This window comes from Miniopterus schreibersii (genome assembly GCF_964146895.1).
Source record: "Miniopterus schreibersii genome assembly, chromosome: 13".
NCBI lineage: Eukaryota > Metazoa > Chordata > Mammalia > Chiroptera > Miniopteridae > Miniopterus > Miniopterus schreibersii.
Window position 1 is genome coordinate 13,652,045 of NC_138113.1, and position 24,678 is coordinate 13,676,722.

Genomic DNA, 24,678 nt, shown 5'->3' on the forward strand with positions numbered 1-24,678 from the left:
ACTCTCTCTGAAAAGCAATGGAAAAAATATCGGCGACTGAGGATTAAAAAAGAAAAATCAGAATGAATCTAGATAGTGCCAGGTCGGAAAATGGATGAGCACAATCTTTCATTGTGCTCCCACTCCCAGGCCTGTGGTGTCTTCTAAATTACCCTTTATGTTCTGGTAGTGCCAATTTAAATACCAAGTTCATATTCTGACTATTTCCCAAAAAGGAAGGTTAATCAAAAGATCTAACCAAGAAGCTGTTGCTGCCCAGACAGAAACTTAGGATCTCCCATTCAGTGCCCTAAAACCAGTGATCAGGAAGAATGATTGCACCACAGAGAGTTCAGGTAAAAACATCTTCGTGTGCCAGACCCTGTGGGCATCTTGGACGTTTTCTTTCGTGTATTCGCCAGTACCTTTGCATCTTGCTGATTCTCCTCGTAACTGCTCTCTCCTTTCAGGTCTCCTTTGCTGGCTTCCTTCCTCCTCTGGTCTCCAGTGGAAACGCCTGTCCCCCTTGGCTCTTCTCTCATTATATTATATTCAATTCTCCCTTAGACTATACCTCCAAGCTTGGGACTACCACTGTTCTCCGTCTCCTGAGGTCTGATGTGTGTCTCTAATAAGTGGATGGGATTATTTCATTTATGCCTGTCACCTCAAATAATGTCTAATACCAAACTCCTTACTTCCTTCCCAGCTTCTCCATTTCTATTCACCATTGCCACCATCCTTATGTACTCTCAAGCTAGAAATGTTCTAGGAGGTGGCCCACCGAAATTTAATGTGGAAAAGCAAAGAATAGTTTATCTGTTCCTTTTGATGAATGGCAAAACTTAGTCTTGTCCTAGGCCAACTGAGTAGAGTTAGATTAGTGTCAGCCCAAGCATACCCATAAGAGTCTATTCCCATTAACACTGACCTAGTGAAATTACTGTTAGTCCTCAGTTGTGTACCCTCAACTTCCACCATGGCACTGCGCAGACGTTTAGTTTGCTCGTCATCAGGCATGGGGGGCTGGGCGGGGGCATTAATTTGATCAAGAGTTTACAAATCATTTGAAGTTGTTATTAAAATTAACATAATTACTCTGAAATTACTCTGTTGTCAAGCTTTATAACAGTTGGCCCACGTCATCACCCCAGGGCTATTGGCTGCAAATAGACCTTCCCTAGTCACTTTTTAAAATAGAAGTTTAGCAAATGGCATTCCACTCTGTTTCTTGGATGAGTGGCTCTTGCAACTTTTTTTTCCTCAAGTATTTGATGTTTAAATACAAGTGGGCTAATAATTCAGATGCTATAATAAATGAGCACCCAATTTTCTGGCCAATCTGATACCGTTATCACTATTTGACAATGAGTTTAAAGCCACATATGTTTAAATTCATTATTTTAAGATATAATTTCATATATCTCATTGATATGTCAATGAAAATGAATGTTAACAAGGCTGACACTTTATTCATCCAATTATGACAGTTATCCCTTTATTCAGCAGATATTTATTGGTTACCTATCATGAGATAGTATTGAACTAAGTGCTCTCAGACACAAAAGCATTATAATACCCATTACTCTTGAGAAACCTATACAATCTAGTAAAACCCCTTATTGAGTTGGTGAGTTTTAAAAAACAATGAAAAAATTATGAGATTAAAAGCTTCCTGCTTCCCTATGATTCAGCGATGACAATTTTTGGAACTCTAAGTGTTAATTTTCATTTATATTCTGTTCCCATAGGGGTCTAGAGCTGATTCTGAGATTACTTTTAAGTCATTCTAAACACTAATAGGATCAAGAACGATGTCTTCTCAGGGGCCCCACTCCACCCCCAGAGCAGGGACAACTTAGTTTGACTTTGAACTGACTTTGATCTTGGAACTTAGGGCAGGATTCTCCCCACCCCCTACCCCACCACATACACACACATTTAAGTAAGAATAAGTTGCATCACAACAGTATATTAGACAAATTAGCCTTAAAATGAGCTGTTTTCTAGGCTGAAAGATACCAGAATGCAACGTTAGCCTTCATTTTGAATGTGCAAGCTAGTGTTTCTGGGAGACTCACTGAATTTCATTTTGCTATCAAGTTACCTTTCCTAACTTTCTCAGTATGGGCAATATTTTTGTATGTATAGCAATGCTTAAGAAAGGTGGAGGTTACATCTAGAGGGAGACTTAGAAGACAGACCAGTCAGAGAGACTGGAAGTCATACTGTGACTGTAGCTGAGCAGCTATAACAGAGTATTTCTATTTCTGGAGAGAAACAGGGAAATATTGCCCCAAGAGTCACTGATGGATTTTCATAAGAATGATGGATAGCAGCACCATACAGAAAAAGCTATAGGCAGAGATAAGTGAACCACAAGAGAATAGTATTTTATAAGGTCATTCTACTCACATACAAACCTTTTGTTTTCTCTGTCAGGCTGGATATAAAAGATACTAAAAGAAAGCTTATTCATATTATTAAGTAGCAAATTTACTGTAAGCAATGTAAATTCACTGGAATAAAAGATAACCTGGTTCAACCCAGGAATGTGATAGAGCATACCATTTCTCACTTTATTACAGGTCCGTGAAGGAACCATTTAAAAATTCACATGTGAGCCATAATTCTTTCAAATATAATTAGGTTTTCGTAGTCATACCTAGAAGAGTAATGGAAAACTTTTCCATTTCAGAACCATATGCAAAAAAAACACCATAACTCAGTCCTTTTCCATTGGACACATTCTCAATTAGAACAGTGTGTTTCTTCCACTGTGGGTAAATGTTGATTAATTGATGTTTTGTTTGTAATATGTTTCAGAAATGGAAAGAATTTCAGTTATGTTTGCAGTGCAATTAAATTAAGATATTTAAGTTCATCTAAAAGGCTTTTGCTGCCAAACTTAACATTTTGAGAGACTTTTAAAAGATAATGTAAAGACCAATTGTGTTCAGATTTTAACTTTTAAAAATGGTGCTTATTGAGAGTACCAAAGTACAAATTTGGGGCCTTTGCTCCAGTTCTTTCATGCAGTGGAAAGAGCTAACTAAAGCTGGGAGGCAGGAAAACTGGCTTCTAAATTTAGTCCTTTTATTCAGCCAACTCTAAGCCTCTGAAAAATTACTTAATCTCTCTGATCTTCAGTTTACCAAACTGAAAATGAGAAAGTCTCAGCTGTCTCCCGATATTAAATTCTTGAACCTAACCACCAGGCCTGTAGAATCAGATTGACCTAGGTTAGAAACATCCCTTGTCCCTTACTGGCTTTGTAACCTCAGGCAGATTATTCAGCCTGGATCTTGAGATCCACTTCTTGAGGTTATTGTGAGTATTGAATAAAATAATATGAGCCCTGGCTGGTTTGGCTCAGTGGTTTGTCAGCTCATGGACTGAAGGGTCCTGGGTTTGATTCCCGCCGAGGGCACGTAACTCAGTTGCAGGCTCAATCTCCTACCCGGTTGGGGCAAATGCAGGAGGCAACCAATCCATGTGTCTCTCTCACATTGATGTTTCTTCCTCCCCCGCTTCCACTCTCTCTGAAAAGCAATGGAAAAAATATCCTCCAGGTGAGGAATAAAATAATAATAATAATAATAATATGAAAAATTACCGACATACTGTTTGGCATTCAAAATAACTATCAACATTAGTTCCTGGATTGATCCTGAATCAAGAAAAGGACAAGAGTGGAACAATTGGCAAAATTTGAATAAAATTTGATATATAGATTTGCTAGTAGCAAAGTATCAGTGTTAATCTGGTTTTGGTTAAGTGTACTATGATTGTATAAGATGCTAACTTTTGGGGAAGGTCCCTAAAGTTTACTGGAAGTCTTTTTAGTACTTTGCAACAATTTTTTGTAAACCTGAAATTATTTCAAAGTAAAAGTAAAAAAGAAAAGAAAGATAATGGATTCTCATATAGTATAAATTCTTTGCAGATAAGATAGTTTTAGATTATATGAGAATTAAGGAAAGCTAAATGGTCACTGCAAAGCTGTTCCTAAATTTAAAAATATTTTGGCAGATTTCGCTTGACTCTCAACTGAAAACTAACTGATGCACATGAATACCCAAGAGATCTAAGTAGTCTAGTCCTCGGAATTTGTAGTGCTCCAGTTTAGCATAGGTTTTACCGGCCAAGACAAAACACCCCTCCTCCCCTCCTATCCCGCCCATGAGGGGTATGAAAATCATAGTGTTCCATGGCAGTGAACATTGACGTATGAATTTTGCTTCAAAAAGAAATTTTTAGCTCTTCCTTTCTAAATATACTATTGTTTGAGTGGCTAGAGTAGCTAATTTAGATTAAAGGGTTTGGGGGGGCTGTTATTTTAGAGGGCCTGATTTGAGCTTCCTACTGTCCGTTAATTAAAGAATATTTTATTACTTAGTGAAGACTAAGTTAATCATACCCCTCAGTTTATAGGACATTATCATTGTCCTGTAAGTTCCTATATATATGCATCAGAATGGCTTTGAACTCTATTCTGCTGCATTAGTTTGTGTAAAAGATATCAAATGTGTGTTTTTCTGTAACTACTTGATTTTTTTAGAATTTACTTTCAATGTTGAAGACCCTGTTTCTTCTAAATTTCAAGAAACTAGTTTCTGCATGTGTTAACCCAGAATAATAGCCTTATTGCCTTTAGAACTGTTAGGCATTTCAACCCACGGTGACCTTGTCCTCTGAACTCACACATAGTACTAATTTTCTGTTATACTCCTCTTAAAATTTTGTATTAAGTTTTATTCATTTCCTCTGTTGTTAATTATTTTTTCATGTTTATAGCTTGTATTTCAACTAGATTATAAACTTCCAAAGGGCAAGAATTGCTTCCACATTTCTGAATCTCCCATAGTGGCTGTAGCTAGCACAGGATCTGCAATCGTCATAACCATGACTTAGTTAACACTTACTGGGCTTTTGTCAGTACCTTTGATTTCACGGACTGAGGAAGGATGTAGGACAAATACACGGTTTCTCCAGGCACTAAGTGCTATATCTTCTGCAGCAAGACTTTAACAATTAGACTTTTTGTTATCTCTGAATTTCTCCATATTAAAAAAAGTTTTAATTTACCAATTCTTTTTTCTTTCCCAGTTTATTTTTAGTAATTGCATTTTATTTAGTTTTCCATAATGAAGCAAGTGAAAAGCAGTTGTGGTAAATAAATCATGTGTAGGGGAAAACAATACATTGTAATTAGGATTCCATTATCATTTAATTAGGCATTCCATTATTGAATTGGTGTCTCTGGCTTCTCCTGGTCTCTGACTAATCCTGAAACAAATCCTTCTTTATGGACAAATATTAGCCTGTAATAATTAGAGTATTCATCTAAGCTAAGGCTTTTCATTAAATCTCTTTCTGATTAAGATAGCTCCCCGAGTAGAGACTGATTTAATTTCATATGATTTATCCACTTGTGTATCAAAGTCTGGTGGAAATTGTTTTTAACATCAAAGGATTAGGAATATTAAAATCATCTTTATAGTCACAGATCTCTCCAGTACTTAGGACCTGCTGTTTGAATGGTTCTGTAAACCTAGGTCTGATGTCACTCTGTTAAATGTAAGAGTATCACAAGTGCTGTAACAGGCTGTCATTGAAAACAACACACTGATTCTGTTTTCTATTAAAATACTGAGCTTAGAATTAGTCCACTCTGTGTTCTTTAGGTTTGGGAATCAATTTTTATTCCAAATATTTCAGCATATTAAATCTGCCTTTTCTATGTCACCAGAAACAAGCAGGTCGTAGATAAACATTCTGAATTAAGGGCCCCCATGGGCATGAATGTTGCTTGTCTTTTTTTTTTTCTAACTCCTTGGATTTGACCATTTTTGCCTCCTAACCCTTGACCATCTTCTGCTTTTCCTGTTTTTCAGTGATGGACATTTAATTTTGTTCAGGATCTCTTTACTTCTTAATCAGTTTCCCCAAATATTTCTCCCTTACTTTATTTAGTCTAGCCTCACCCCTTTCTCTTATACTTTTAACCTTTTTGTCCAACCCTTTTGTCCAGTTTTTTTATTTTTTATCCTTTCAGTCCTTCCTTCCCCGCTGTGTGTGCATGAGAAAGTTTGCATCACCATCTGCATGTGAGTGACTAAAGCTATGTGAATTAATCCTATGAAGCCAGAGAATATATTCTAATTTGCTACAGCCAAACTATCTTGAAAATGTTTTTTGTGTGATATTAAGAAAGTCCATTATGAAGCGAACTGAACTAAGTTATTTGTTCTGATCGTAATTTAGGTCCCATTTTTGGAAATCCAGGGAGGGTGAGAGCGTGTGTGAGTATGAGTGAGAGCGTGTGTGTACATTCTCAGTTGAGGGAGAGAGGGGTGCCAGGAGAGGGGAAAGGCATTCCCGCGTCCTGAACTTTCCGGGGTCCCCATTTCCAGTTGTATCCCTTGAGTTACCAGGTTCCTGAGAGTGTTAATTCTCCCCCGCACTCTCTTCTGCCCTGTTTGAAATGTTCTTTTTTGAACAGTGGTATGATAGGAGCCTGAGTCAGTAAGGCAAAGGCTGATAAGAAGGTGCTTTGAAGCTGGGATTGGAAGCTGAGATCTCAGACCAAGTTGGCTAAGATTCCTAACAGGGCTGGGCATGGCCTGAGGGGCTCTGAGCAGCTCAGCAGCAGTGAAGGGGTTGCCTTGTCCAGTTTGGCAGAGGGAGGTTGTTGATGAACCAGTTAGCAGACCATGTGACCTAACAGGGTGATGATCTATAACTGATGAGATACTGTGGTTGCTTGCAGAGGAGACCCGCTGAGAAGAGGTCAGAGTAGAAAGGGGAGCGTGTGTCGGTAAGGCTGCAGTGACTGCTTTCAGAGTAATGTCTGCACCGCTGGAAACACGAGCTCTGAGCTAGTGGAACCCTCTGTGTCTCATGGACATTAAAAAACAGTAGCACCCTAGAGAATGACAAGGTTTTCTCTGAGGAATTTGTTAGTTCTCTCTAAAGACAGGGAATTGATTAGGAAACATGCTTCCATGGTGATACCTCGATTACTGAAGAGGCTGCATTCCAGCATGCACAGTGAAGTGTCTTGTTATCAGAGGGAAGTGACAGAGGAAGCATTTGGTAGTACACATCGGGATCTCAGTGTAGAATAGCATCATACACTTAAACTTAACATTGTCAACTCTGCCATAAGCTAGAAAATACTCACCTTGAAACTTGGGGGGGGGGGGATATCAAACCCACTTAGCTCTTTAGTAGGCGCCTGTCCACAGTGAATAGATCCCTAGCTTCCTATCCTGTGGCACCTGTAGATGTCCCAATGTTGGGGTATCAGTTAGCTCCCTTATCCCCCTTGACCTGTTGCCACCACACATGTGACTTTAACTTTCCAGTACATCATCTGAATCCTTTTATTCTCAGGTTGCCGATAACTCATAAAGAGTAGCAGTAATAACAGTGAGTACAAATAGAGGTGTAGAGTGGCAGAACCGCAGGCCGAACAAAGTATCTGGTGCTCACAGAAGAGGAGAAGCATAAATTCCTGTCTGCCTTCTCTCCTGCAGTCTGGAGGGTCAGAAATCACTGTTCCTCTCCAGCCGCAGTTTCTCAGGGCACCTTCTGCTGTAGGCGGTTCGCACGGGCTCTCCTCGGGCGCTCTTCCAAGCAGAAACATACCAGAGGGGAGCCCAGCTCCGTTTCCCTTTCTCTGCGCCCTCATTTTAGTCAGTGAGCAGGTACTCACTGAGCACACTGAAGCAGCACTGGGGATATGCCAGTAAGTAAAACAGCCAAAACTTACTGCCCTATGGCGCTTTCATTTTAGCAGGAGGGAAGCAGACAACAAACAGGTAGTAAGGTATGTGCATGTCAGGTGGTGATAAGGGCTAGAGAGTAAAGTAAATCGGGAGGACGGCCTGCTCGGGGCCTCCCTGAGAAGGTGAAGATGGGGAAGAGCGTGTCGGAGAGGAACAGTGTGCCTGGTGTGTTCAAAGGAGAGCACAAAGCCCGGTGTGTCTGGAGCAGTGGGCCAGCTGAGTAGGAGCTGGGTTAGGGCAGAGGACGCTGGTGCGCAGGTCGGGTAGGGCTCTGTAGGTCATTGCAAGGGTTCTGGCGTTCTGAGTGAAAGGGTGGCCCTTGGGGCGAGGGGCAAAAGGGGGCTCTAATGTAGTGACTAACATGAAAGGATTCTTTTGTTATGTTGAAAAGAAGCTGCAGGGGGAGGGTGGGCAAACAGGGAGACCAATTAGAACAATATTTGTAATGATCCATGTGTGAGGAGGTAACTTAAGGTAAAATCGGTGAGGTGCTAAGAGTTGGCTGGATTCTGGATATCTTTCAAGGTAGAAACGGTAGAATTTTCTGATGGATTAGATGTGGAGTATAAGAGAGAGGGAGGGAGTTGGGGGACTGGGTGAAAGATGTGAAGGGATTACGAAGTACAAATGGGCGGTTGCAAAATAGTCACAGGGATGTAAAGTGCAGCACAGGGAACACAGTCAGTAATATTGTAATAACTGTGTAAGGTGCCGGATGGGTACTGCAAGTATCGGGGGAACACTTGGTAAAGTATATGACTGTCTGAACATTATGCTGTACACCTGCAACCAATACAAAATAATATTGAATGTGAACTATAATTGAAAAATTAAAAAGAATAAGAAGGGGAATATATATTAATAAACTCTCAGTTTGACAATAAAAAGAGAAGAGACAAGGATGATTGCAAGGTTGTTGGCCTGAGCTGGAGGAGGACAGTTTTGCCTCTAATGGAGACAAAAACTGGGAAGCACAGGTTTTAGAGGCAAATCAGGAGGAAATTCAGTTTAGTCTATGGTAAATTTGAGGTACTAATTAGACATCCAAGAGGAGAGGTGAAGTTAGCAGTCAACTACATGCATCTGGAAGGAATTTATTTTTTTTAATTTATATATAATCAAATGTTATACATCCATAAATTTATATTTTAAAACTTTAATGGCATGGATGGGAAAGATGCTTGGAAAAACAAGTTATAAAACAGTATGTACATTACTGTCCCATTTTTGGAAATCAGTAGATCTCTTTATCAAGGCATATTTTATATACATGTGTGTTTCTGGTCTCAGCAAGTACTTCCTATTATTCAGGTCTTGCCTTTGATGATCTGTTAATGCACCAATATTGTCAAATTGTGGAAAAGGTCAACATGTTTTCATTCTGTCTAGAAAATCAAACTTGTTTGGGAAATCCAGAGATCCAGGGCCCATCAGAAGAGAGATATTCAGGACTGAAAAGATTTCATGCATTTATACAAAACACAAGAAGTTCAACAGATTTAGGAGAGGAATGTAAAAATATGTGTCCCTGAAGTTATCTCTAAGAAACGAATTCAGGTTGCATACGCAAGATTGTTCACAAGGAAACCACTTTTAATTTCACCTTCCCAGCTGAAGTCTGGTTTTTAAGCCCAGGATGGTTCTTTCTGAGTAAAGAGTAGGTACTAATTTTGACTTAACCAAAAACAAGATGTAGCAGGCCAGTGATCCTAGAGCTCTGAGTATCAGCTTCTAATTCTGAATGCCATCAGAGGCTTTACTATCTATGCTTAGCTTAAATGTCTAAGGGAGAAGTAGTAGAGATGGAAAGGAATATAGTATCAGGAGATAAATTAGGGCCTCTTCCTAGAGCCCAGGTCAGTGCCCAAACTGGCTTTGCTTTTGCAGTGCGGGAAGGCGTGGGCTGCACATCAGAGGATAAACCCTGGCGCACACTAAAGCAGACCCGGTCTCTCTCCCAAAGGAAGAGAAAGGAAGAGAGAAGGAAGGTCAAGGGGAGCAGCCTAAGCTAAGCTTTCCTCGGGTGTTACAGGTGATCATCCCGCCTACAGGAATAACAGTGACAAGGACCTGAACACGTTTCATATTCCAGGCACGTCTCTAAGGGTTTTATGTCCTATCCCAGTTGATCTTCACAGGCCCCTGTGGGAGTGGGTATTACTGTCATCCACATGTCCTCATGAGGCGTAGAGGGAGCATGCCAAGATCATGGGACTGATAAGAGGCAGGACTGGGAGCCCTCTGACTCTCCCTCTTGTTCTGCAAGTATCCAACTTATACAGAAGGAAAAATGAATAATGTTCCTAGTAGGAAACTAGTGTTTTTTTTCTCTAACAACGAAAATAGTACTGTTTGAGCCTTAATATCAGTTGATTTTAAGCGGTTGATGCATGCCCTTTTATTGTGAAGCTGAAGGGTGTCTTAATTCATTGGTATTTTTAGTCTAAATATATCCAAATCTGTCCATTCAAAACTGTTCTTCCAAGTGTACTGACTAGTGCCAATTTGTCATGCTTATTATTAGCCATGTGCTATTATATGTCAGTGTCAAAGTGGCACAATGAATAATTATTTAGTTACTAATACAACTTTTATCCAATTGGGATAATTTTCTTTTTTAATCTGAAAAACAGCACACACCTGAAAAGCATGCCAACCTCTTACCCAAGGACTCAGCATTTTCCTTTAACATAAACACCTTAGATGACAAGCTACTTCATCTATGTAGTTAGATTTATGGATTTGGATGTGGCTAATAGAAAATAGAATTTTTCATTTTTTTTAAAGCAGGTATTAAAATGAGATCCAAAATAAATTATATTTTTGTATGTTCAGCATACATTTAATTATGGAATGAGAAAAAGAAAAATGTCAATTGTTATCAAAGCTTATAGATCCTTTTGGGATAAAAAAAAAAAGGTTATATTTCTATTACTCTGCCACGGAATTATATATAATTGGGTCTGATCTTTATCAGCCCTGGGCAAACCAGGATTTCTTCCCTCAGTTCTTTCATTTTAAGCATACAAAGGTATAAATCTTTGGCTCTCTCCCATTGCCAGTGAGCTTTTCATATTGGGTAGGACTCTTCTAATAATCATGGGCTCAACTGGATATGCTTGGAGACAACTCCCTTCTGTAATTGCATTTGGAAGTTCCAGTCATACCTTTTAAACTTCTGTTGGTTAATTAAACATGATTAAAGTATTCAAAATGCCCTCAGTTTCAGCCTGAGACTAAAAATTAAGATTTGAAATGTTGAGCAAGTGTTTGTTCTGTTCTTCCAGGGAAAAAAGAAAATTATGTCGGCCCAGGTGCCCATGGTTCTTCTAATGGAATGATAGCTTTACAAAATGATAGTGAAATAGGAAGCTTTCCAGTGGACACCGTATCAGAAACGGAACAGTTCCATTTTCAAGTCCCATATAACAGATGACAAATCTAAACAGCATCTAGATTTAAAATTTAAACAATCTGCAAAGCAATTAAATCTTTTAAAAATGGCTTTCAGTGATGGCAGCCACTTAATTTGCATATTTAAACCTATTCTTTTCCTCCTGAAAGACAGTGTAAATCCTTTACAGTTGCAGGAACTTTATCTATTACTGCATTATTTTAATTCCATTATATATTGGTAAATGAAATAAAGGCACATCTCAGCTTTTGAATATTCATTTCATTATTGTCACTTAAAAATGAACCAAGCCCCTCCAGCCCTGCTAACTTTCTGTTAACCTCCTAACTCCCTGGGCCAGGAGGTCTTTCTAGGGTGATGTGAAAAGTAAGCTCTTCCAGCAGTAAAGAGTTACCTGTGGCTTTGCGTTGTCTGGAGACCTTTATTTACTTAATGTAAAGTTTAAAAGTTATCAAGACAGTCGACTGACTCTCCATGTGTAAAAGCCTTTCTCCATTTCTTCCTCTTTGGCTTTGGTGTTAATGCATTTCTGAGTGTCTGTGATGCTTAAAGATCCAGTGCAGCTTAGAAATGACAACAGGGTGAAAAAATCAGGGCCCAGGCAAACCATGGGAAGTGTTATAGAGAGGGTATTCAAATGAAGTTTTTCCCCCACAAATACCATACTGGCCCCAGGGGGCCAATAGGAGCTAAGGTAGAGATGGCAGGTTAGAGCCTAACATACTAACATTATGATTCAATAATAACACCAGCAACCACTAACATTTATTGAGCACTAACTATGTATCAGATCCTGTTTTATGTGTTTTTACATGTATTATCTGATTTAATCCTCACAACCCTATGAGGTAGTTTATAGATACAGGAACTAAGTAAGCCACAGAGAGATTAAGTAATTTATTCCGTCAGTAAGTAAATCAGTCAGACAGTAAACATTGAGGACTTACAGAATCACAAAAATAAAATGAGCACAACCTAGCAGTTTCAGTAGAAAGGGTGAACTTGGTGAGATAAGGCGGGGAAGTTGCTGCATCTCTTTGTTATTAATATCGAGGTAAAATTCAAATAAAGTGAAATGCACAGGTTTTAAATGCACAATTTGATGTAATCTGTACCCTAATCTAGATATAGAATGTTTCTGCCACTCAGAAAATTACCTCATGCTCCTTTCCAATCAGTTTCCACAGCCACAGCCAACCACAGTACCAGATTAATTTTGCCTGCATCATATACTTCTTTAATGGATCAAAGTCCACATAAAAAGTCTGTCACTGAAGATAACATGGCACAGAAGAAAACAACAGACACTGTGCACCAACACGCTGTGGGCCCTTGGGCAAAAAACTTAACCTCTCTGGGCCTTCTGTACAGTGTTCAATTTGGTGGTCCTCATGATTCCTTAAAGATCTTACAGTCTGCTTACATTTGTAATCTCAAAGGCCCCATCATCCACTCAGCTCCCTGGGCCAGAAACAAACCTCGGCTCATTCTACCTTTTCACTCTGACAGCAGTTCTACCTTGTAACTTTGTTGAACCTTGTCACTTCCTTTGGCCCCCACCTTCTCTTCATTTCTTGCCTTTCTTGTCTTGTAATGACTCTTCCTACCTCTCTTGCCCTTGGTTCTCTCCAAACTATTCTTGTCATTGCCCCCAAGGTAATCCTTGCTAAAATGAAACCATCTGATCCCTTCTCTGTTAAACATCCTGAGTGGGTTTCCACCACTCAGGGTGCTTCTCTATCACCTCCAGAACTGAGTTCAAATTCTCAAGTCTGACAATGAAGGCCTCTGTTGTCTGCCTCCAGCCAGCTTTTAGTGCCCGGAAGTTGACTCTGCCCCCTCTCCACCTGCCTCACCTGCTCCCTCCCCTCCTTCCACCCCCCACCCCCTTACAGATGCCCTCTGGCCTATTGAGGGCACTGTGCATGCCTGTCTCCCTGGTTCTGTTGTGAACTCATGAGTGAGGTTAGGGCCCATGTTTTACTCATCTCTTTAGCTCCAGCATCTAGCATATGACTGCTGAAAACACTTAACCCCAGAGCAGTTAATCACGAGAGTGCTGAGGATGATGGCAATACCGGCTCAGGGTCTTACTCAGACTTCAAGTTGGTATGTTTTTAAAAATAAAACATCATATGGAGGTTTTCATGGGTGTCTCACCACTTTATCAAGTCTGATTCTAAGTTTCTCTTTCCAGTAGCTGTCATGGTAACACTGGGTTAAAGATGGACAGTTTGTTTTATTTGGACAGAAGGGTGTATTAGTAGGAGGCATCCAGGCAGTGAATCCTGTTGTTGTAAAAGGGCTGGTCCTGTGCTCTTTTGTTCCTGTCTCAAATCTAACTTATGTGCTTATCTGTTTAGCTCTAGAATGTAGGTTACTGTTTCCACGGATGAAGATAATTTCTTCCTAAAGGTCTCTATGGTAATTAGCAAGCAGATGAAAAACCAAAAGTGACTGGTCAGTGTTGACCCGGGTGCTGGGACACCAGCATTTATTTATAGCCCTGTTTTTTCATCGCAGCCCACTCTGTTCTGACAGTTTTCCCGGTTTGGGCTCTGCCTTGTGAATCAGCATTGCCGCCCAATTGATATTACTCAGCCTTTGTTTTCATCTTTTCCAAACCTAGGAAAGAACCTCGACGCTGTCCATGACATCACGGTGGCATACCCTCACAATGTCCCGCAAACAGAGAGGCACCTCCTGAGGGGGGACTTCCCCAAAGAGATCCACTTCCACGTCCACCGCTACCCAGTGGACACCCTGCCCGCATCCAGGGAGGACCTGCAGCTCTGGTGCCACAAGCGGTGGGAGGAGAAGGAAGAGAGGCTGCGCTCCTTCTACCGAGGCGAGAAGGATTTCTACTTCACCGGGCAGCCTGTGATCCCACCCTGCAAGTCTGAGCTCAGGGTCCTCGTGGTCAAGTTTCTCTCTTTGCTGTACTGGACCCTGTTCAGCCCTGCCATGTGCCTCCTCATCTATTTGTACAGTCTTGTTCGGTGGTATTTTATAATCACCATTGTCATCTTTGTACTGCAGGAGAGAATATTTGGTGGGCTGGAGGTCATGGAACTTGCATGCTACCGTTTTTTACACAAACAGCCCCATTTAAATGAAAAGAAAGATGAGTGAGATTATAAGGGTCTCTGTTTGGGAAAGGTTGTAAGCCTTTGTACGCTGAGATGTATTTTTGCATGACTACATCAAATATTTCTTACTACCATCATTACTTGTTAAAGACATTTGCACTTTGTTTTGTGGAAAAATATCACTATACACACAATTTTTTTTTTTTTAATCTCTGAATGTAATTTCAATACGCATAGCAGGGAGCAATTGCTGTGAAACAACTCAGGCTCGGACCAGAGTACTCTTAAACAATCGTCAGGCTGTTCAGACGGGACACACTAGATTTCCTCAGAGCTCAATCCCATTTTCTAACAAACCCCCAGACAAGAGCAGATCTGGGGCTCATGAGCACTGGCCCAGCTCAGATGCTGGCACTTCCTTCGCTCCCTCCCTCCCAACTCCTTTTTATGCCAAACTACTGCATCCTTCCATATAACCAGAAAACAGAAATCTCTTGTCCTTGAACTGTCCAAATACTTTGATAGGAGGCCCTTCATTATTCATCAGATCTTAGCATTTAGCCTTGCGCTGACCCAGACATCGGAAGGCCACCTGTGCCCTTTTCTCATGTGGACAATAAGCCCTGGACTGTCTCAGGGGGCCACTTAGAAACCTCAGTTTGAATTTTTAATGATAGGAATTAATACCGTTTAGTGCTTCATGTCTACTTAATCCCACAGGCTTAGTGCTGCTTTCTTTACAGTGTTGGCAGGTGTCGCCTCGCCTATGTTAAAAACAGTAAAAAGCCACTTTTTTAGGGGAAAGGGTAGAACGTTCTGGTACTGCAATCAGGAACTCTCCTCTGAAGTTGTCTCTTTTGGAGCTATTCCTTTAAAACTTGCCCAAAAACGGAAGGTTAGTGTATTTTCTACGTGTACAGGGTTTCTAATTTCTGCCATTGAAACAGCAAAACACTAGCAGACAGGCCAATAAGGGTTTATCCTAAGTTACTCAACCCTGTAGTCTCTACAGACTCTACTCTTAAAACCAAAATAACATAAACATGAATCCTTTTTTTTTAATAACAAGAAAGGGATCTCTCTCATTTTTAGTCCTAGGCTGCTTCTTTCAACAGTAAAATTTAAACCCAGTTTTGACCAATTGTTCCAGTCATTTGGAGTCAATGGAAAATCCAGCAAACCAACAGCAGCAACCTCCTGAGGCATGAAGAATGCGTGGTCGCCGTTTCCACTCCACTGAAACTGCCACTGCTTTTTTGTCACATGATGAGGATGCTGGTTAGAGCAGCAGAAAACCTGAGGCAATTAGAAGTCGTTAGCTGTTAGTAAACCTGTCAGCTTCACTCCCTCCTCGACCCAGCCTCAGAAGCCATTTATTGCTCCGTGTGCTCTTTTGGCATGAACACCTTCCCCTTAATTCCATCTCATGTTTGCTTGACAGTGACTTTCATCCCACAACTGAAATGTGCATTGCCACGAAAGGTGAGCATGGCGGGAGCTGAACTTACTGGGAGGCTTCTTCCAGAAAGGACCGTGTGTGCAGAGCACTGTCCACACGCCTCTTTTTGGAAGAGAACTGGTGCCTCCGCCCAGACCCACCAACCTGCAGTAACTGCACCCTCGAGGCTGTTTGACCTGCCGGGAGCTTCTAATTAGTATTGTGTGCACCTGCTGCAAGCCCGCTGTATATAGTTTTTAGGGTATTTTTATTATATTTTAATTTTTTCTTAATAAAGGTTTCCAATTTAGTTTCTCTCAGGCTTCTTTTGGTTATATTCAGAAACACAGAAATAGTCTTAAGGGTCGGGACTGCATCTGTCCTGGGCATAGGAGGAGAGCTGGGTTTTCTACCCCACAGGTGTTCACACTGCAGGCCCCCCTGCCTCCAACCTCTCTCAGCCCATTGCTCAGGAAAAGGTCTTCCCTTGCACAAGTTCAGAGGGTTAAATGTCCTTTTTAACCCTTTGAGCCTGTGCAAGGGAAAACCTTTTCCTTTCTTTTTAAAAAATTGGTTTTGATCATTTAAAACAAAAAACATGTTTAAGATAAAATGCAAACTTTTTTGACCTACCTAAAATTCTTAAGCACTAAAACTGAAGAACAGAGATGATGTACTTCCTGTAAGAATTAGAAATAACTTGAGGAAGAAAGAAGTTGCTTATTTGTGCTTTTCTACACGTTTGTATTTTTCTTATTTAAAAAATTTGAAGAGATAACACGGTTCATGCTCCAGAACTTAGAGCTATCTAAAGGTGATAAGAAAGTGTCACTTGGAATTCGCTTAGCTTCAGCGTGTGGTTGGCCTGAGGAATGACCGCACACCTCCCCACACTGTCGCTGTGGACTCAGCACCTGCCCGACACAGGCTTCATGCCCCTTCGGGCCTTTGAAGGTAAACTCATGGGGCTCGGACACATTTACAGGGCTCTGTGTCCAGTCGTTAAATCTTTACCATTCGGAAACTTGTCAATGAAGCGAGTGGTGTGTGTAGGACAGGAACCCTTACGCTGAAAATGGGACCCCGGGGAGGGGCACTGATGAGGTCCCAGGTTCCCCCGCAGAAGTCACTGACGAAACAGCCACAGGAGGTGCGATTCAGTGGGAGGACGTGGTCAAAGACTACAAGAAAAATCAGTGTGAGAGCCTGTAGCTGCTGATAAAATCCCTCCCTGTTCGTTAGCCGATTAAAACACAGATCCGTACCTGAGTCACCCGCAGGCTAGATGGGCAGCACCCCGTCAGAAGCCTCTCGGGAGCCGAGCCTGGGCGCAGGGAGGGGGGCATCCTCGGTCCCCCGGCCCCCCAGCCGGGCCCTGCCCGGCAGCTCGCATCCTCCAGGGGACCGGAGGGAGCCTGTGGCATTCAATTGTTTACATTTCCTTGTATAAATAATGTGCTTTCAGTGCCTTAGTTGCAAGGCCCTTTCTTTCCTTGTCCCGAGGACTCTGCCGAGCGTGTCCTGGGGAAAGGCCTCGGCTGCTGCTGAGAGTGGCTCCTGCGCCGGCACCGCGGGGGACGCCTCGGCGCTGGGGCCGAGGTGGCCTGAGCTGGTTACGCCGCAGAGAACACAACGGTCTTGAACAGGGTGAGCTTCGGATCAGACGTGGCCCTAAAGGTGTCTTGTACCAACTTGACCTTCAGTTTTTATTTCAGAAGAGAGCCTTGGGTTTGGTAATTTATTTTTTAAAGGATCGTAAAAATAACTCACAGAAGGCCTTAGTTTTCAGCGTCCAGTGGTATGTTTGTGAGTTGTGTCATCTGTGATGTAAACCCCAGAATAAAGTGGAGTGAATTAGAGTTGACCTGTGTGTCATGTTTCTGTTTTTGCAGGATGGGGCGCTACTTTGTTTCTACACGTTGTTCTAGCCTTATAATATGTAGCAGTCAGAGCCCTTCAAAGGTGTTAAAAAAATGACTGAACAGGGAGGGAATATGCTGCCCCCCTAATCGGAAGAGTCAGAGGCCCCAGTTGAATTCAGGGTCAGTGGCTGTAGTCAGAGCTTCCCTCAGCCCAGCCCTGAGGGCAAGTTCGTTCTGCAGTGTGGGGTGGTACCCAGCACCGCTAGGTGTAGGAGGTTAATGGGACTCGATACTCCCCCCACCCCCCACTCTCAGGGGGTTTCTCTACAAAGCAAATCTTAGACCCAAACTTGAAAAATGTAAAAAATGTACGTAGCAAACACATGAAAATCATGGAACTGAAGGGGAGCAGAATATGCCAACCCCAAAATAATGACTAGGAGTTCAGGACCCGCCACCCCAAAACATGCAGCTTCCATATTGATGATTTTGAGCTGTAGGCACTTGAGAAACAGCAGATGCAGGGAGAGGCTTTCTCTGAACTTTCCTTCTCTGTCTGAAGATGATCCTCCAAAAGCAATCTGATTCCCATAAATCCCCTCCGGGGAATACCGTCAACCAGGGAAGACTGACTCCTGTCACAGGAGAAAAGACCAGAAGTTCACACCCCACCCAAACCGTCGCAAACTATCACACCTCCCATCTCTCCCAAGGAAAAGTCATTGACTCCCCCTAACAGCCCTGACCCGTCCCCTTTCCCCACTAAAATGCTGTTTAATCCTGACTTTGAAGTCACCTTGAGGAGCTCCTCATTTTTTCCTGGTTCCTCCCATGTATACCTGAGGGATACTTGTTAATAAACTTCCGTTTGTTTTTCTCTTGTTAATCTCTTGTAGTACAGGGGTCTCAGCCAAGAACTCAGAAGGGTAGAGGGACAATTCTTTTCTTCCCCTACAGAACCTACTCTCGTAAGCTCTGCGACGCTCCACTGCCTCCTGGTTCTGCAGCAAGCACTTGGCTTGAAGGAGTCCCTCTGTGGGGGGCCCACAGCGTCACTCTCCAGGGAAGGGGCACGAGGGGCCGGGAGAGCGCAGACCTCTAGAGCCGGTGTCCAGGGCTGGCCCGTCGGGCCGGCTGGAGCGCAGTCTCCCAGCGCCTCCCGTCTCCGCTGCACTCGTCTCACTGTCGAGTTACACACAGGGCTTACGCAACTCCCTGTGGGTTTCCCATGAGAGTGCTGCAAATGCCAGGAAGCCCTGGACGCACACAGATCCTAATCCACACACAGACCACGCGATCCTCATGCGGAAACGTTTTAAAATTAATTTACTAAGAGACAATTCGTGTGCTCCTGCCACACCAGCCTGACTGGCAGGGCCCATGTGGAGGCTTGATGCCTGCAGTCGCTTCAGCCCTACATCCACTCGGGTCCAATCCAGTGGGAAGGAGCCAAAGAGGCTGCTTCCCAAGCAGAAATCCTAAACTGGGGTTCAGTGCTCATTCCTGAACCACTTACCTGCCCAGAATACAATGGGGGTTCCTCGCTGCCCCCTCCCGAGCCAGGGGTGAAGTTTGCGCCCCTGGAACACAAGGATGCATTTTAAGAAGACTGAAGAGAATGTTAAGAGAACAGGATGAAACGATGCAGGTGGCCAGCTGTCCACCTCAACTGTGGAACTTCCCAAACCCCCGTGGAGTTGGGGAAAATCAGCGTGGCTCCCAGAGAGGGTCCCTGACCCCTGCACAGTGAGACACACAAAGTGGCCGGCAGCCTTCTCCCTCAACACGGGACAGTTGGGAACCCAAAGCACCCCACAGTTGTGCACAGTCTCATCAACAGTCTGCCATCGCCTCCACACAGCTCACTCAGACTTCAGCAACGCAGCACTGAAAGCGTTTCTCTTTCCCTGGGAAACCTGTCGAAACAAACGCAGCAGCTCTAACGTCTCTCCCTGGGGGCTGCCGCGCTTCTCCTCCCAGCTCTGCGGGCACGGGGTCTTGGCGTATCACCCATTCCCTCCCTCACCTGCCCGACAGTCGGGGCGGCGTCCCGCCCGGGCCTTCCTCTTCGGGGGCAGCCCTTTCTCCCTGCTGCTTGGCAGGTCTGGGAGCTCCTACCAGCTCTCCCCGCTCCAAGCTCTCCATGCGCCAGTCTCCGTACACAGGGCCCAGTTGATCTCCCCACAGCCCCAGCTTAATCAAGGGGCCCCTCTCACACCCCCTGCTTTAACTGCTGACTGTCAGGCAGCCCAGGCCCTACCTATCCCAGTTTCCCCCAACCCAGCCCCACCTTGGGCCCAGGATCTCCCCAGGCGTGAACCTTTCTAGATCAACACAACTGGTTGCCCAAACCTCACTGCTGCCCAAACCCCACACACCCCTCGCCCTCTCCCGCCCTTGCTCGTATCCCTCACCTGTGGAAGGGGCTTCATCAACCCAAGTCCGGCCAAATCCCATTTCTCTCCGCAGCTTTTCCTGCTCAGTCTTCTTGAAACGCCCTCCTGGCACGGTGATATTTCTCGGCAACTCCTACTGGACTGTATGTTACGTTACGGTTATTTTTCAGTCTTATCGCCTCAGCTGGATTATAAGCTTCTGGAGAGCGGAGATAAGGGTGTCTCATATTTCTCTTATCCCAACAGTGTTCAGCCCAGCATCTGATCCATTCTTTCTCACAATAAATTCTTAGCAGTGATTCCCTGGAAGTCATTCAGAAAGGAGCCTGTTCTCAACTAACGCTGGGCGCAGAAATTTACAAATTCAAAATAACAGCAAAATAAATTGAGATGCAAACCCATCCGCTCCTGGAAAAGAATTAGACTTTTTTTTTTTTTTACAAGAACCAAATCATGTTTGGCTAATGATATAATTTATCAAAATATATTAGTACATAAACTCCTAAAAGGAGAAATTTGGCTTGAAATGTGCTTTATTCTTTGCCCACATGCATGCTTCCCTTCTTTCCAAAAAACCCACTGGTTAGGAAGCGCCAGCTTCCAGGCGTGAAGCCAGCCGGACAGAAATGAAGAAGGTAAAGGAGAGGAAGTCCTGCCCAAGGCATAGGCCTTTGTCTGGTGCCCAAGGGTGGGTGCCCGGCTGGAGGCGCCTGGGACACAGCCGGCCAGCAGAGGGCGCCAGCCCCTGGCTACTTTGCGCGCTGAGCCAGTGTTGAGGACAGCAGCCAGTGGTGCAACTTGCAGAAACAATTGTGAAAGGACAACGGACACAGCCCACAGCACACAATGGGAGTTTCCCACCGCATAGCTGGTGGGAGACAGGGCCTGGGACAGAATACGTGATTGCCGCTGACGTACGTCTCTAGGGCTTGGGAACTTTGTTGCATAGCAGTGGAAAACCCTGACTGTCTTGCCTTCCAGTGAGAACTCGGAAAGGTAATTCACAGGCGGCGCACACTGTGCTGCCATAAAGGAGCTATGATTTGTATCACGGCCATCTGATAATCCCAACAAGCAGCGGGATATTAACCCTGCTTGCTGCCCCCACACAGTACGAATGAGCAACAGGCAGATAGTCTGCAGTTTGCAAAGCACTTTCTCAGACTGTGTTCAGATTAGGACGAGTCCCAGAGAGGTCACGGGCATTGCCCGCGATGACTCAGCTCCCACGTGGCTGAAGCAGGATTCAAGCTCACGATCCCATGTTCCACGTACAGTGCCCCTGAACTCCAAACACTGCCTCACGTGCGACAGGACGCGTCTTGGGGAGAAATGCGACAGTGTGGAGATGTGGTGGCTCCGTATTAAAAGCTGACTTGGGGTAGCTTCCTAACTGTGCGATCTTAAGCAAAATACTCAAAGTAAGCCTTAGGTTCCCCACCGGAGAACTGGAAATGCTCACAGCGCGGCTACCTTCCATCACAGAATGCGTCGAGATTTGAATAAAAAAATGGGTGGAAACGGGTAAAGGGTTTTCAGCAGGGCCTGGCCTCTTCCCATCCCCACAGTGGGCATGCATCCCCACTCATAGGCCTATATGCCCTGCCCTCTGGTCACATAGTGTCTGGGGACATCTGACCCCTGGTGGTGACTAAGGAATGGGTGCCATTGGCCTCAGTTGTTGACCAGCCCTGATTCTGGCCCGGGTCCTGTGCAGAGGAGTGGTGGGCAGAAGCTGCCCATTGTTCTGCCTAACAACACCTCCATTTGGACATTTGCAGGCCCCACTCATGGCTCCTACCCTAGACCTTCCTTCCTTCCAGCCAAGAAAGATGACGCACTGGCCCAGCCTCTCCCATCATTGATATTTTCCTTTGTGGTCTCAATAGGAAGAGTGTAGGGATATTTCCGAAAAAGTGAGTGGGAGCGTGTGGTTGGCTGAACGGCGTTCTCCTACAGTGGGAAAACTGATGACAGCTCAGGCCTCCACACATTTGAGTAAAGACAAGAAGGGAATGAATGAGCAACCCATGTGGCTCTCCGGGGAAAAGGCATCTCAGCAGAAGGAACCACAGGGCAAAGGTCGAGGCAGGAGTGTACGCTTCACCTGGCTCCCCCAAACCTCACCATCTCACACAACCAGAGTGCAGTCAGCAAACCCAAGAAGTGGAGAGTTGTCACAGGGAGTAACAGTCTGGTTTATGTTTTAAATAAAGAGGCCACCCCAGTGCTACAGGAAGGATGGGTTGCTGTGGTTAAAGTGGAACTGGGGAGATCAGCTTATCAATTCCGAGGAGGCCACTGGGCTGGGGCACCTATTCTCTATATACAAGGAGCACCAGCATCTCACGCTTCCCCATCCTTTGCCAAACCTGTTCTAGAACCTCTCCCTCAGGTTCCTTATTCTGTGGCCTGGTGACTTCACCCATCCTCCCAGCCACCCGACCAACCCCCCACTACATGTCCAAGATCTGCCATCTGCAGACTCAGGCAAAGGCTCTGGGGCCCCACACCCTGCCCTCGCACCCACAGCTGGTCTCCACCCCACCCGCCAATGGGAGATGTTCTGGGGACAACACCCTGTGGCTAGTATCACTGAAATGCTGGGCAGTCTCAGGGAATTAAAAGGGAAAGACGTGTTCACATTTGCAAAACTTCCCATCCTAGAGCAAAATCTTCAGGGAGGCCGCGGGGAGCCACAGAGCAGGCTTCAGTGCCGGCTTCTTCCCCAGCTCCTTCCTCAAGCTGTCAAGATAGAAGGAGAAGAGCCCCACTGCTCGCAGATTGGCACCATGTGAAGAGCTAACCCTGGCTCTGCTCCTCTGCCCTCATTTGCACCCTTGACCTGAGCTTGCCCTCTGGTGATAACAACTGTCCTGCCAGTAAAGCTCAAGCTAGAGGCACCCGCCTTCAGCAGAAACTGTCACTGTGGTCTGTGGGTGGCACCTGGAATTTCCCCAAGGGCAGCCTGGTGCTGTGGGGAGGGCACATGCGCTGGGCACAGGCCAACCTGGGCTTAACCCCAGCGTCATCGTGGGCCAACTACTTGAGCTTGGGTGAAGCTCAAGGCGGCCCAAGCTTCCTGAGCCTCAGTTTCCCCCCCTGGAAAATAGGGATGATAATTCCCAGCTCAGGGCCATTGTAAGGGTGATAAAATGATCACAAAATGTGATGCAAAAATGTCACTTCCTGGTCCTGCCTTTTGGTAGCTCACATGGGCTCTGGATCTACCATCTTGATTTCAGATTTATTTCTACAGTTAAAACTCGGAATGGATGCATTGCAGAGGTTCGTCTGAACTGAACATGTGCAATGATCTTTCCCCCCAGCCTCCGGCCCTCTCTCTTCTTTCTTACTCGCTTTGTTTTCTGGTCCTTTCCTCTTTGTCTTCTTTATTAGCAAAGGCGAGAGCTGATGGTAAAACTGGCACCCAGAGAGGGCAGGTGGCTTTTCCAAGGACACACAGCAGCAACTTTTATTGAGCCCCTCGGTGTGCCAGGCATCCTGTCCCTTGGACATTCTGTTCCACCTCTTGCTGGGACCTCGCCTGTTCCCACCCCAAACATCCTACAGACAGAACTCTGGAGGCAGGATGAAGGGAGACCTCCAAAGGCCACTAGGGATGCTGACGGCATACACTCACAGAGAATTGCCCATCGGTGCCTTCTGAACTAGAGGAGTCAGGGCCTTAGTGATGCGAAGGTGAAGGACGGTGGTTAGGTGGGGAAAAAATCATGAAAGGTATCGTTGGGGAGGGTGCGTGAATGTGTCCACCCAGACAGCCTGAAAAGAGGGAAAGAAAAGGCTCATCTCCACGACAGAGAGTAATTTATGGAGCCCACAGTGCCTTACGGTCAATCAGGCTCCAGCTCTGAATGCTTCCAGACGGCGAATGTTGGCTCTCTGTGCAAAGAGTGAGGGATGGCTCCAGTTTTATATATATATATATCTTTATTGATTTCAGAGAGAGGAAGGGAGAGGGGCGGAGAGAGACATCAATGATGGAGTCACTGATCGGCTGAGGGGTGGCTCCTTTTGAGATTTCCAAGTGGTTTGACAACCAGCTTTGGTATCATTTCAGCCCAGGGGTGCAATTCTTTTAATGCATGGCCCTGGTTCAACTGAATTGTAGTGTAGCCCAGACACTGAAGAGGGGCACCTGCAGAGAACAGTCAACGCAGGAAGTGGGGCTGATGACATCCACGGCTTCTTCAGCTCATGCAGTGATCAGGGGCAGCGTGCTGTCCCCCCCAGAGTCTCAGTCACACACGACTCTTCATGCGGAACACACCCCAGTGTCCCTTGCTTCTCCGAGGGTTCAGGGGATCACTCTGAAAAGCATTCGGTCTTCCTCTGATAAGCCTGGTGGGCAGCTCTGTGTCCTAGATGCTCTTGTCAAAATGGCCCGGGCCTGTGTGGATGTGCCAACACCGGGGCCCAGTGGCTGCCCCAGCACCAGGGACCATGAGAGGCCTGTGTGCAAAGAAACGTGCGGAGCTGCCACCTCTTGAGGGCCTTCTGGTTCCCACAGGGAGGCTGCTAAAAGCCCAGCTTCCATCGTTAGGGGACCTCGCAGACCCACATCTGGAGGCCATTTCACATCCAGCTCACACCTCCGAGAAAATCAGCCCACGTTTTATTGTGTTCCACGTCCTTGCTCGGCTGCTCTGGCTCACGTCCCCGCTCCTCGGGGTCAGAGCGAGCAG

At 44.7% G+C, this 24,678-nt stretch overlaps 1 protein-coding gene across 5 annotated transcripts in view; it reads left to right on the forward strand.

Moving 5' to 3' along the window:
* LCLAT1 (lysocardiolipin acyltransferase 1) overlaps positions 1 to 17,578 on the forward strand; it is a 97,349-nt gene extending 79,771 nt beyond the window's left edge. For all 5 annotated transcript variants that reach the window (XM_081156110.1, XM_081156112.1, XM_081156111.1 and 2 more), the window contains exon 6: positions 13,817 to 17,578. In XM_081156110.1, the coding sequence (XP_081012236.1) occupies positions 13,817 to 14,319 (503 nt within the window). In that variant the 3' untranslated portion in view covers positions 14,320 to 17,578. The remainder of the gene's footprint in view (positions 1 to 13,816) is intronic.
* Positions 17,579 to 24,678: the final 7,100 nt, after the last annotated feature.